This window comes from Podarcis pityusensis (assembly GCF_964106645.2).
Source record: "Podarcis pityusensis genome assembly, chromosome: 15".
In the NCBI taxonomy this organism is placed as follows: domain Eukaryota; kingdom Metazoa; phylum Chordata; class Lepidosauria; order Squamata; family Lacertidae; genus Podarcis; species Podarcis pityusensis.
In genome coordinates, this window is record NC_138040.1 from 11985889 (window position 1) to 12000109 (window position 14221).

Consider the following 14221-nt stretch of genomic DNA (forward strand, 5'->3'; position numbering starts at 1 on the left):
GGCCTAAACTGGACTTTTTCACACAGAGGGGCTGAAGAAACGAGGCAAATAGAGGTGAGGAAAGGTCTAAGCTTTATTACATGGCATCAATACCTCAAGGATGCGTCTCCCCACAGGAACCAATCCTCAACCTTTAATCATCAACAGAGGCCCTTCTTTGTGTGCCTCCTCCGTGAGAGGTCAAGAGGGTGGCAACACCAGAACAGGCCTTTTCGGTGGTGGCTCCCCATTTGTGGAGTATTTTCCCCAGGGAGGCTCACCTGGCACCATCATTACATGTCTTTAGGCACCAGGCAAAAACATTCCTCTTTACCCAGGCCTTTGGCCATTAAATAATCCATGTCCTTGTTAAAGCTGTGGGAGGGACTGTTATTATGATTATTTTATTATTATGCTTTTTAAAAATTATTTTATGATTGTGCTCTGTAAATGTGTTCTTAATGTTGTACACCACCCTGGGATCTCTTGATAAAGGGTGGTATAACAACAACAACAACAACAAATTATAAACGAGCCAGGTTTGAATGGCATGAACTTGAGAGTTCTGAAGAAGAACTCACACATGGATATGCTGATCTTCTAACAAAAAACTGATAACTTGTCCCTAAGCATGGCCTCCACACCAGGGAGCTGGAAAACAGCCAGTCTAACACCAATTTTTAAAAAGAAATCTATGTGGCAGGGCAGAATCCAGGAAATTACAGGCTGGTTCCAAGTTCTGCTCCAGATTAATTGGTGGAACACTTTTAGAAATAAAATGACCAAGTATATAGAAAAACAAGCATAGATGAAGTTATGTCTCACTAACCTTGAACTGGCCCGAAACAGGTGCTCCCTGTGGTTTGAAACACAACAAAGGAACCCCCTCTCATTTTTTAAGCCCTATGATAGAATATGGACAACCCTTGCCACAGTCAAGACCTATTCACACACACATAAAATCCATTTGTGTGTGTGTGTTTTTAATACTTTATTTAAGATTCAACAATAAAAAAAAAAAACCACAACAACTACTACATCAGTTCATTACAAACTGACCATCTTTAACAGTAGTTGAAAAATTACAGAACATCACTTTAGCTTGCTCAGATTTTCATATTTAACTTTTATCTCTTTCTTAGCAGATCAAAAAGAAAAGGACAAAAGAAGAAGAAGAAGAAGGTAGAAAGAAAAAGAAGGGGAGGAGATTTAAAGAAAGAATTAGAAGAAAGGAAAAAAATAAAAATAAACACATTTGACTTCCAATTAGACTCATTGTATTATTATTTCTATTATTTTTTCCACACAGTTCCAGATTCACACACACATAAAATCCATTTTGAAAGCAGTTTTTAGCTTTGCTTTCACAAAGCTGCAGCAAAACTGTAACTTAACCTCCTCAAAGATCTGATGTGATTGATTGATTGATTGATTGATAGGATGATGATGATGGTGATTGTTATTAAAGTCCCTGCACTGAAGAAACTAGCATGTCAGGACAGTCTTGGCTTCATTCTTGGCATGCTAGCTTTCTATATACAGTAATGTGTCTATTTATCTGAATGTGAAGCAGATCTTTATTTTATTTTTAAGAAACAGAGACCAGAAGGCTAAGGGAACATGAGAGGATGTGTTATAACAGACCGGTCATTTGGGAGGGTTGCCTGCACAGGTCTGTCAAAATGCCACAGTTTCACAGCGGGGCAGAGAATAAAACACAGGATGTGGTGTTGGGTGCGAAATCCAGCTTCCTGAGAAATGTTAACCGACAGGCAGATCTTATTTTGTATGGTTTTTGCATAGCACAAAATTCCAGTATTCTCAGAACACTATTTTGAATTAGTAATGTAACAAGTCATCATTACATCCATCCACCCCACCCTATATTCATTGCACACAGTGCTGTTTCCTTTCTGCTGCAGTTCGCCATCTGACAAAAACGACGGTATTTGTCTCACCGTCCGCTGTGGTGAAATTATGCAACTCGTGTAATTTACATAATTAATTATATCGCTCTGCCCCATTCATTTCAATGCAAGGCAAATGCAAGGCAAAAGCAGTAGTGATCAGGGTGAGAGATAATTGATTATGATCATACACATGCTGAAAGCAACAAAAGAGAATGCCATTGTATTAACATGGTTTTACCTGTATGTAACAAGCCTGCGCTGCTGTCTCGTAGTTTGAAGTAGGTCTGTATGTGTTGAAGCACCCCTGTAACAAAGCAAAAATCCATTACAACCACAATGTTACAGTGATAGGATTAATTTTGACTTCTTAAAGTTTGTTATCCTACCCTGTCTCCAAGAGGCTCTGGAGAGCAAGCATGGTCACCCACCTGCATTTTATCCTTTGAGTTAGGTTAGATTGGCCTAAGTTCTCCCATGGCTGGGTAAAATCCAAGTCTGCTCCTATGAAATGATAGGCTCTATCCCCTTGCCCCAGCTTGTGGGAAGGGGAAGCAGAGGTTTAGCAAAGAAGTGCTGCTTTGATCTAGCAGCTCAGGTTATGCAAAGCTGCCTTTACTACTCGTTGTACTACTCGTCTCAACTAGGGCCAGGGCCTTTTCAGTACTGGCCCCGACTTGGTGGAACACTCTGTCACAAGAGACTAGGGCCCTGCGGGACTTGATATATTTCCACAGGGCCTGCAAGACAGAGCTGTTCCACCTGGCCTTTGGTTTGGACTCAGTCTGACCCTTATGTTTCCCTCCCCTTAGAGTTTTGATCTATGGGCTACTTTTAAAATGAGGCCGCGTTTTTAATTGCATTTTAACCTGTATTTTAAATTGGTGTCCCCCCCCCCCATTATGTTTTTACTGTAATTTTACTGGTGTTAGCTGCCCTGAGCCCAGCTCTGGCCGGGGAGGGCAGGGTATAAATCTTCTTCTTCTTCTTCTTCTTCTTCTTCTTCTTCTTCTTCTTCTTCTTATTATTATTATTATTTGCTTGCAGAGAAGCAGGGATCACCCATCTCACTTTGCTTTTACTTGAGCTCTTATGAAGCTTACCTTAATCTGTCAATAACCTAACAGGGGAAACCCTCTGAGAATCTGTGCCCTGCTCTTCGTTGACATTTAGATGGAAGATGCTATACAACCAAAGGGTGGAAAAGGAAAGGAGCCTGCCTTTACATTTTGCAGAATTGGCAAGCCCAAAAAAGCATTGATTCTTTGTTGGGGACATCGGAGGCTGTGAACTTTGGGTTTAAAAATACAAGCCCCTTGGATATGGGGGCAGGGGGCAGGACTCTGGAAATCCAGGACAAAACATGGAGGCCAACAGGTGTCATCTGGCATGTCACACCGAACAGGAACTGTGGCTGTGCACGACTATGCCTTTAATGCACACTGGAAGCACATTTCCCTCTCAAAGAATTCTGGGCTTGTGGTTTACCCTTCACAGAGCTCCAGCTCTTATCATTTTGTTGCATTTTAAGAACATAAGAAGAACCGCTGCTGGATCAGGCCAGTGACCCCCATCTAGTCCACCATCCTGTTCTCACTGTGGACAACCAGATTCCTGTGGGAAACCCACAAGCAAGATTCGATCACAAGAGCACCTCTCCCCTCCTGTGGTTTCCAGCAACGGGTATTTAAAAGCATGGCTGCCTCCAGGTGTGGGAGCAGAGCCATTGTGGCTCATAGACGCCTTATCCTCCATTAATCCTCTTTTAAAGCCACCGGGTTGGTGGCCCTCACCACATGAAGTGCTTACTTTCAACACCCAGCTTCGCTGGACGCCCACAAGTTCCCATGTGTATGGTGCAAGGGAGAAAAACCTTCCTCTTTCCACTCTCTCCATGCCAGGCGTAATTATCTAAACCTCGATCATGTCGCCTCTCGCTTGCCTTCTCTCTAAACTAAATAGTCCAATACGCTGTCACATTTCCTTGTGGGGGAGTCTGATACCCTCCAACGTTTCTCTGACGAAAATAGGAACATCCTAGTCCATCATCATCACCTTCATCACCATCGTCATTTTATTATTTATACCCTGCCCATCAGCCTGGGCTGCCCCAGCCACTCTGGGCGGCTTCCAAAATACATTAAAATATAATAAAACTACACAGATATTCTTCTAAAGGTTGTATAGTTGCTAATCTCCTTGGCTCAGGCGGTTGCATAACTCCATACCCTCCAACATTTCTCCGATGAAAATAGGGACATCCTAAGGAAAAGTGGGACATTCTGGGATCAATTCAGAAACTGGGACAGCTTCTGTAAATCCAGGACTGTCCCTGGAAAATAAGGACACTTGGAGGGTCTGGAGTCTGTTTAAAAAATTATGATTATTATTATTTCAACTTATACACCACCCTATATCTGGAGGTCTCAGGGAGGTTCACAACAAGACCACAACATATAAAATCAAACCAAAAGCAGTAACCCAATAACAACCCCCCAAAAAAGCCACATTCTAAAAGTGTGTTGGATGTCAATAAGATCAACCAAAGGCTGGGTTAAAAAGGAACGTTTTTGCCTGGCACCTAAAGGTGTATAATGAAGGCGCCAAGTGAACTTCACTGGGGACAGCATTCCACAGACAGGGAGCCACTGCAAAGAAGGCCCCGTTCTCGTGTTGCCACTCTGCAGACCTCTTGAAAAGCAGTATTAACATGGCTATCTTTCAGGGAATGGACCCCAGAAAGAGGGGAGTCATCTTACCTGGGACAAGAAACCAGTCCATGTAATTCACCAGGTTAAGGTAGCACAGCACTGCAATGGCGATGTAAGGCCTTCTGGCCGGGGGACTCCTCGCTCCCTGGTCGTCTTCGCCGAATTCAATGACTCCATAACCCTTCAAGGCTATGGGAGACTGAGGTGGCAGTCCCGGGGCCACCAGCTCGTTCATGGCCCTGGACCAACTCTGCTAATCAAAGGACGGGCAGGATGTGAAGCCGATTCCAAGCTCCTTCATTATGAGGAACTTCACTCTGCACGGTCATTTCCTGCAAAGGAAAGCCACTTGTAAAGCTAGCCACAAAAGCTCTGAGCTTCCCCCTCTTGAGAAGGTTGCACATTTGCAGAGAAAAAAGCCAGGTCTCTTCTCCCACACGACAGCAGGAAACCACTTGACCTTGTAAGGCAAGGAGAGAGAGAAATGTGTGCAAGATTAATTTAAGACACTCTCCTTTTTCCGATTGGGAGTCCACCTCCGTGGTGCGACCAGAGGTGGCAGAGAAATTTGATCCGGTTTTGAAACACCACCTACCGCATTTTTCCGTATATAAGACTAGGTTTTCCCCCTTAAAATTAATGTCAAAAATTAGGGGGCGTCTTATACAAGGATACATTCCCCCATTTTCTTAAATCTGAGTCCTCAAAAATAGGGGGCGTCTTATACATGGGGCATCTTATAGACAAAACGAACACGGTTATTTGAAGTTCCCCAAACAATAAATGAACCTGCTTTAAATGGGGCCATAAAGCTGAAAAGGCCCTCAGATGTCATCTAGTCCACCCCTGCCGATGAAGGACATTTGCTGCTTCAGCATCCCTGAGAAGTGTCCATTTTAAAACCCCTGCTTTAAAACTTCTAACAAATGGAGGGGCCGCCTTCTTCAAAGGGGGTTTGTCCCACTGCCAACAGCTTGTGACAGCAGGAAGTTTTTCCTGATGTTTCGTCAAAATTTCAACCTTTTTTTTTTTTTAAATGCCTGTATTGATATGTGTCTATGAAAATCCATCTTTTTCTTTGACAAGTGGACAAAATAAAAGCAGCCTTCATCTTCACTGATGGACTCATAACTTAGAAGCCAAATGCCAGTTTTCTGTCTACGTAAAGCCGCTGTCCTAACCTGGAATTCAACCCAGAATAAACTCTTATATTCCATTCGTTTCGACAGGACCTAAGCCTGCATCAATGTGCTTAGCCTTGCAGTAGCATAAGACGATTAAAGGTGTTGTTTTAAAAAATAATAATTAAAAAGCTGCTTTTCAATCAAATATATTCATCCCACAAAAACAAAAACGTGAACCTATATGAAGTTTGGTATGCTTATGTCTGGGAATTAATTTTGATGGAAAAGTTAAGGGAAAGGGTACGTGAAAGAAAACAACGTGAGAAACTACATAACTTTTACATAACGTGGTCCTCCTTTATTACATATGCATCAATGAAAGAACATGCATTTAAACCACCTAAGACACATGGGAGGATGTGGAATGATATTTTTTAAACCAGCAACTGCAGAAATAATTTTTCATTTGATTATATTACTAATGTAATTACTTGGACGTAGTTGGGGCTGGTTTTTTTGGAGGGGGTTAGGGGAAAACTGTATTTTATTGCTTGTATTTGATTATATGTTGTTCTTATATTCAACTAATAAAATATTCCCAAAAAAAAGAATGCAAAAATAAATAAGAAAAGCTATGCTGGATCAGACCAGTGTCCCACCTAGTCCATCATCCTGTTCTCACTGTGGACAACCAGATTCTTGTGGGAAGCTCTCAAGCAGGATTTGAACACAAGAGCACTCTCCCCTCCTGTGGTTTCCAGCAATTGGTATTCAAAATCACTGTTGCCTCTGACTGAGGAGGCAAAGCACAGCCATCCTCCAGGAATTTGTCTAATCCTCTTTTAAAGCCATGCAAGTTGACGGCCATCACTGCCTCCTGAGGAAGTGAGTTCCATAGTTTAACTTGTGTCTCTCAGGGGAACAGCGTGGGGCAGACTGCCCCGAATCAGCTTCGGCTTGTAGCTGCTTAATGCCCAAAACTGCAGGCAAGGAGGGAAGAGGAGAGTGCAGGAGGGAAGGTCTGTGAAGCAAGCTTCCTGACTCAAACTGCCAAAAAGATTGGCTAACAGGTAGGGCTGTTGCTGCTTCCCCAGTGATGGAAATGCCAAACTGGAAGTTAGAGAAGATCTGAAGGAGTGTCTCCGCCTCCATCGTTCTACCCGGACACTGAGGTCCAGCGCCGAGGGCCTTCTGGCAGTTCCCTCACTGCGAGACGCCAAGTTACAGAAACCAGGCAGAGGGCCTTCTCGGTAGTGGCACCCACCCTGTGGAACGCCCTCCCACCAGATATCAAAGAGAAAAACAACTACAGTGGTGCCCCGCAAGACGAATGCCTCGCAAGACAGAAAACTCGCTAGACGAAAGGGTTTTCCATTTTTTGAGCTGCTTCGCAAGACGAATTTCCCTATGGGCTTGCTTCGCAAGACGAAAACGTCTTGCAAGTTTGTTTCCTTTTTCTTAACACCGTTAATACAGTTGCGACTTGACTTCGAGGAGCAACTCATAGAACGCAGTGTACATAGTAGCCTTTTTTTGAGGTTTTTAAAGACTTTGGTGATTTTTGAAGCTTTTCCAAAACTTCTTTTGCAGCCATTTGGTAAGTTAAGCTTTTAAAACTTTTTTGGGGGGGGTTGGATTTTGGGTTGGGGTGTTTGGAATTCAAGGACTTGGTGTTGGGGAGGGGTTTGCAAGAATCTGGAAGCTTGTGGGGTTTTTTCTGCAATTTTATGATTTTCTGTGACCATTGGGCAACTCTGCTGTTTTTTAAAAAAAATTCTGGATTTGAATTTTGAAATGCTCTTTACAGTATGTGTGACTTTAAAGAGCACTTAATAAACTCTTGTTGTACCAAATTTGGCTTTGTTTGGACTTTTTTTGACCATAGGAACCCATTAATTGATTTTCAATGCATTCCTATGGGAAACCATGCCTCGCAAGACGAAAAATTCGCTAGATGAAAAAATTCGCGGAACGAATTAATTTCGTCTTGCGAGGCACCACTGTACAGTGGTACCTCAGGTTAAGTACTTATTTCGTTTCGGAGGTCCATTCTTAACCTGAAACTGTTCTTAACCTGAAGCACCACTTTAGCTAATGGGCCCTCCCGCTACTGCCGCGCCACTGGAGCACAATTTCTGTTCTCATCCTGAAGCAAAGTACTTAACCTGAAGCACTATTTCTGGGTTAGCAGAGTCTGTAACCTGAAGCATATGTAACCTGAAGCGTATGTAACCTGAAGCGTATGTAACCCGAGGTACCACTGTACCAGACTTTTAGAAGACATCTGAAGGTAGCCCTGTTTAGGGAAGCTTTTAATATTTTGTTGGAAGCCGCCCAGAGTGGCTGGGGAAGCCCAGCCAGATGGGCGGGGTATAAATAATAAATTATTATTATTATTATTATTATTATTATTATTATCTGCAAAGACACAACACTGGTTATCGGTTTTGCCCCTACCTGATCATGCTAAGGACTGGCACCGTTTGATGGCGTCAGGTGTGCTGGATCCAGCCGATATGCCATGCCTTGTCGTTCAGTGGGGTGGGGTGGGGTTCACTCTGGGTGCAGCTAAGTCTGAATGGTTTTTTGGGTCTGCTGGAATGCCACAGGGAGAGCGCTGTGGGAAGCCGATATTTGGATACTCCACCAATGGTTCAGAATGTAAAGAGGAAACTGAGGAGAGATAAGATAGCCATCTTCAAATATCTCAAGGGCTGTCACATGGAGGAGGGAGCAAGCTTGCTTCCTCCTGCTCCGGAGGGTAGGATCCAAACCAATGCATTCAAGTTACAAGAAAGGAGATTTCAACCAAATGCCGGGAAGAACTTTCTGACGATGAGAGCTGTTCAACGGTGGAACGGGCTCCTTGGGGAGGTGGTGGACTCTCCTTCCTTGAAGGTTTCTAAGCAGACGTTGGGTGGCCATCTGTCATGGATGCGTCAGTTGAGATTCCTGCATTGCAGGGAGTTGGACTAGATCAGGCATAGGCAAACTCCGGCCCTCCAGATGTTTAGAACTACAATTCCCATCATCCTTGACCACTGGTCCTGTTAGCTAGGGATGATGGGAATTGTAGTCCCAAACATCTGGAGGGCCGGAGTTCGCCTATGCCTGAACTAGATGACTGTTGTGGTCCCTTCCAACTCTACAATTCCATGATTTGGTGAGACTACTTGATATTTGGTTTTTAAATGCTTTTACAGTAAATTAGTACACCCATTCTTCATTATCCTTCTACAGTACATCATTTGACTTCCCAACACCTCGCAGCATTAACACTCCAAGAGGTTCGTGCTTCTCCCGTGGCCACTGTATTAGATGCCAGCAGAAATCAGCCATGGCTCTCTGTCCCTCCTATCTGCAATCATTTTTGAGTCCATTATACAACAGGCCACCAGATGTCACTAGATTGTTTTGAGAAGAACATGGTGCCAAAGAAGGACAGAGTTTTTTTCATGTATGCTACAACAGCAGCAAGAATACTCATCGCAAAGCACTGGAAGACACAAGACCTACCTACCAGGGAAGAATGGCAGATGAAGCTGATGGATTATATGGAATAGGCGGAAATGACTGGCAGAATCCGAGACCAGGGAGAAGAGTCGGTGGAAGAAGATTGGAAAAATTCGAAGCTTATTTACAGAAATATTCTAAAATTAATGAATGTTAGAAAGATGCTGGAAAGAAGTTATATGACTTTAGTAGAAATATTATAAAGAATTAAGTATGAATAGATTGACATTGGGTAAAGATGTAAATTTAAGTCTAAAATTTCGTTAAGTTAAATTATGGAACTAAATTTGTGAAAGAGGGAAAGGACTTGCTAGAATATTTAATTGAACTAGAATACAAAAAAGGAGGTGTGAGGAAGTCGAGGAAATAAGCTAATAAAAGATAGGGATATGAAAATATGGGGTTCTTTTGTATGTTTGTTTGTTCTCTTTTGGGTTTTTTTTTAAATGCTTTTCTTTTCTTTTCTTTTCTTTTTTTGTATTGTTGATGTTTTGTACTGCTGTATTTCATTTTGTTTTTGAGGCTTTGTAACTGTTTATTGTTTATATTTCTCTTTTGTTTTTCTTTTCTTTTTTTCAATGTTTAAATTTTAATAAATATTTTATTTAAAAAAATAGATTGTTTTGAGAAGAAGAAGAAGAAAAGTCTCTTGTATCGTTTAAAAAAACAAAACAAAACCCAGGTGCAGTCTACAAATACATGTGATTTAAAACGGAAATGGAAAAGAGATATTGTTTTTAATTGTTATGTTTTTTGTTTTTCATAGTTGAATTGTGTTCTTTTTTGTGTGTTCTTGTTATCTTTTTTTTTCTTTTTTTGAGATATGTATTGTGTATGTTTTCCTTTTTTTTCTTTGTTGTTCAAACTTAAATAAAAATTATTTTAAAAAAAAATAAAACTATTTGGGCACAGTATGAAGCTTTATTCCTCTGTTTCCCCGCTTTACATTGTATTAAATCAGAAATTTAGGAACAAATACGTAAAAAGTTCAAAAAAATACTGACATCTTAGGGACTAGCGGAATGAGAATTCCATAAGGTATCACTGCTAAGTACTTCTTTCATCAGACGTGTGGCCCACGAAGGCAGTGGAGGTTGAGGAAATCCCCTAATAGTAACTGCCCCGCTTTCATTAACATAACTCTAAAACTCTGAATATTCACCAACCGTGTGAAGCGTTGTCAACATTTGCATGCAACTGACAGTTTCCTCATTTTGCATACCGGGTGTTGGCTGGGAGCCCACGCAGAAGCACATAAAAGCCACAGTAAGTGGAAGTGATGTGAAATTTCAGGCTCCTACACCGCTGGGACTGGTTCCCAACAGCCCTTGCATAAACAACCACTGCCCAAAGTGGCAATCCTGCAATACTGAACAGGCTTAACCACATACAGTGGTACCTCAGGTTAAGAACTTAATTTGTTCTGGAGGCCTGTTCTTAACCTGAAACTGTTCTTAACCTAAAGCACGACTTTAGCTAATGGGGTCTCCTGCTGCCGCTGTCCCGCCGCTGCACGATTTCTGTTCTCATCCTGAAGCAAAATTCTTAACCCAAGGTACTATTTCTGGGTTAGCGGAGTCTGTAACCTGAAGCGTATGTAACCTGAAGCGTATGTAACCTGGGGTACCACTGTATTTCTGGAAAACCCATCTAGACTTGAGGGGTCTTGTGGGTATATTCTGCAGCACACCACTGACACAATAATGATGCGTTAGTGAAGATTTTTTTACTGCACCATCCACGTAACATTCTGAGCGTTTAGTTGTTCTGTGATGCTTCCCAAATATTAGGCCAAATTCACACCATAGGTATACCATGATACCACTATAAACATCCATGGCTAACCCAAAAGAATTCTGGGAGCTGTTGCTTGTGATACGTTGGTGCTGAGCATTGTTAGGGGACCCCATACTCCTCTCACTGAGCTACAATTTCCAGGGTGGTTTTACAATCAATCCCCGTTCGAAGGGAGCTCTGGAAAATGCAGTTCTCTGAGGGAGATTATAAGGCTTCCCCAACAACTCTCTGCGCCTTTTAACAAAGCACCGCTCCTGGGATGCCTTGGGGAAAGCCAGGACTGTTTAAAGTGATTTCAACATGCTTTAAATGTACAGTGCAAAAGTGACATTATTGCCATTGCGGGGGCACTCTTGCGTTGTTATTGTTGTTTAGTCGTTTAGTCGTGTCTGACTCTTCGTGACCCCATGGACCAGAGCACGCCAGGCACTTCTGTCCTCCACTGCCTCCCACACTGCCTCTCTCATGCCTCTCATAGTCCTCTGTCGTCCCCTTCTCCTTGTGCCCTCCATCTTTCCCAACATCAGGGTCTTTTCCAGGGATAACTCTTGTGTTATTGTGCAACAAAAGTAGGACCAAACCCCCCCCCCCAACCCTGGGAGATTCAGGATGTGAAAAGTGACCAGATTTCAGCAGGAAACTACAGGACAGGCACTGACTGGAATTTTGCAGGGCCAAGCGGGATTAAAAGGGGGGTCGCATATTGCACAAATTGAAAAGACACCTGTGATGGGCCAGGAACTGCACATTCCTGAAAAGCATGCCAGAGCACCATACTTGGTTTTGCGTGAAGGTCCCTCTACAACTTGTTTCTAGCATTAACTAGATGGGAATGGGTGATTACTTCCTACTAGGTTTCATAAATATAACTTTTGCTCTGTCCAAAATGGGGAATTTTAAATTGACCAGGCTCCTTTTAAATTAAAGATAATAATACAGGCATTCAGTGGAGATGTATGCTGGACTGAATAGCTCTTTTTGGAAAAAAACAACAACCCAGGAGTGACTGGGAGAACAATTATGCTACAAAAATGTCTAGTTTAGTCCAGAGATACCCAACAGCATTTTGAGTCTCCTTTTCCAGGCTGGCTGGAGAACAGAAACATTCCTACAAAGAGCTTGGAAATATAACGCAATATTGCATTTATTTATTTATTTATTGCATTTATTTATCTAGGGGTCTTAGTGGACCACAAGCTTAAAACGAGTCAACTGTGATGCAGCAGCAAAAAAGGCTAATGTAATTCTAGGCTGCACCAATGGAAGTAGCGTCCAGATCTTGGGTACCGCTCTAACCTGCCTTGGTCAGACCCCACCTGTAGTCCTGAGCCCAGTTCTGGGCAGCCCAATTCAAGAAGGATATTGAGAAACTGGAAGGTGTACAGAGGAGGGCAACTATGATGATCAAGGGTCAGGAAACCAAGCCTTATGTGGAAGAGTTGAAGGAGCTGGGTATGTTTAACCTGGACAAGAGGAGACTGAAGGGAGATATGATAGCCATCTTCAAATATCTTAAGGGCTGTCACGTGGAAGATGGAGCCAGTTTGTTTTCTCCTGCTCTGGATAGCAGGACTCGAACCAAGGTTATGGACTCTCATTCATGGGAGGTTTTAAAGCAGAGGTTGGATGGCCATCTGTCATGGATGCTTTAGTTGAGATTCCTGCATTGCAGGGGGTTGCACTAGATGGCCCCTGGGGTCCCTTCCAACTCTCCTGATTCTATTTATGACTATATTTATATTCTGCTTCTCCTCCAACCAGCTTAAGATGGTTCGCGTGGTTCTTCCCCTTCTCCATTTTATCCTCAAACCAACCACCCGGCAAGGTAGCTTAGACAGAGATGGTGGCTGGCCCAAGGTCCCCCAGCGAGCTTCTTGGCTGAGTGGGGATTTGAACTCTGGTCTCCTGGGTCCTTGTCCAACACTCAAACCACCGCACCTGGCTCTCGGTGTATCTGCTATCCAAACATGCAAGCTGAGTATCGACTGAGCTCATCTGTGACACATCATCAGTATCCACAAAAGCAAGCAGCATGCACTGATGTTTCTGCTCCCCCCATCCTGTTTCTGGTGAGCTGGCTGCAGAACCTCCAGTGACTTTGCTGCTACATCCCTGCTCCCAAACGTTTCTCTCCAAACCTCGCCCAAGCCTGCAGGGAAAGGTCTAACACCGTATCATCAAGCATTGAATCACCTTTAGGCAAGCCCCCCCAATGAACCGCCAGTGTTCCATTAAAGAAACATGTTTACCTTCTAGCTACACCGGGATTTAGTTATTTACCCACATGCCACAATAGCGTTCCGTCCAACGCCATTGTGTAACATGATGGCTGATTCCATAACCTTGAAAGGGATTTCCAGATTCTGTTGCAATGTCAATATGAGAGTTTCCTCCCCGCAATGATAAAACCGCCTCTTGTTTATTCTCTCCAGTCCAGGGCGAAAGATGGGTCATAAGATAGAAATGTTCCAAGCTCCTCAAGGCTAAACTAATCATTAAGAGGAGAAGACAGAGAATCAGTGTCTAGAGGAGGAATACAGTGGCACCTTGGTTCTCAAATACCTTGGTTCTCAAACTCCAAAAACCCAGAAAAAAAGTGTTCCGGTTTTTGAACGTTTTTCAGAAGCTGAACATCTGATGTGGCTGTCGGCTATTGTTTCCTGGGCACCTGCACCAGTCAGAAGCTGTGCCTTGGTTTTTGAACATTTTGGAAGTCAAATGGACTTCTGGAACAGATTAAGTTTAGCACTTTTGTTTTTGCTATTTATTTTGCGTTTTTGTGGTTTTTTCGGTTAATTTGTTTTTGTGACTGTGTGGAACCCAGTTCAGCTACTGATTGATTGATTGATTGATTGATTGTGTGACTGCAGAAATAGATAAAAGCCCCCCATCCAAACAATGACTATCATCAGTGCAGGTAAGAAAATAAATTAATCTTAATTTTTATCATCTACAATACTATCTTCTTTATTTTATAGTACTGTACAGTACATTGATTATTGCTTTCATTTTGTGGATTGATGGTCTCATTAGATAGTAAAATCCATGTTAAATTGCTGTTTTTAGGGGTTGTTTTTAAAAGTCTGGAACAAATTAATTCATTTTGCATTACTTTCTATGGGAAAGTGCGCCTTGGTTTTGGAACGCTTTGGTTTGGGAACGGACTTCCGGAACAGGTTAAGTTTGAGAA

At 42.6% G+C, this 14221-nt stretch overlaps 1 protein-coding gene across 5 annotated transcripts in view; it reads right to left on the reverse strand.

Moving 5' to 3' along the window:
- Positions 1 to 13380, reverse strand: part of SPNS3 (SPNS lysolipid transporter 3, sphingosine-1-phosphate (putative)) — a 33056-nt gene extending 19676 nt beyond the window's left edge. For 4 of the 5 annotated variants that reach the window (XM_080983052.1, XM_080983050.1, XM_080983054.1 and 1 more), the window contains exons 1-4: positions 13281 to 13380; positions 8179 to 8394; positions 4646 to 5057; positions 2128 to 2193 (exon numbers count right to left, since the gene is read on the reverse strand). In XM_080983052.1, the coding sequence (XP_080839178.1) occupies positions 2128 to 2193; positions 4646 to 4832 (253 nt within the window). In that variant the 5' untranslated portion in view covers positions 4833 to 5057; positions 8179 to 8394; positions 13281 to 13380. The remainder of the gene's footprint in view (positions 1 to 2127; positions 2194 to 4645; positions 5058 to 8178; positions 8395 to 13280) is intronic. The other variant, XM_080983051.1, reaches the window with a different exon arrangement.
- Positions 13381 to 14221: the final 841 nt, after the last annotated feature.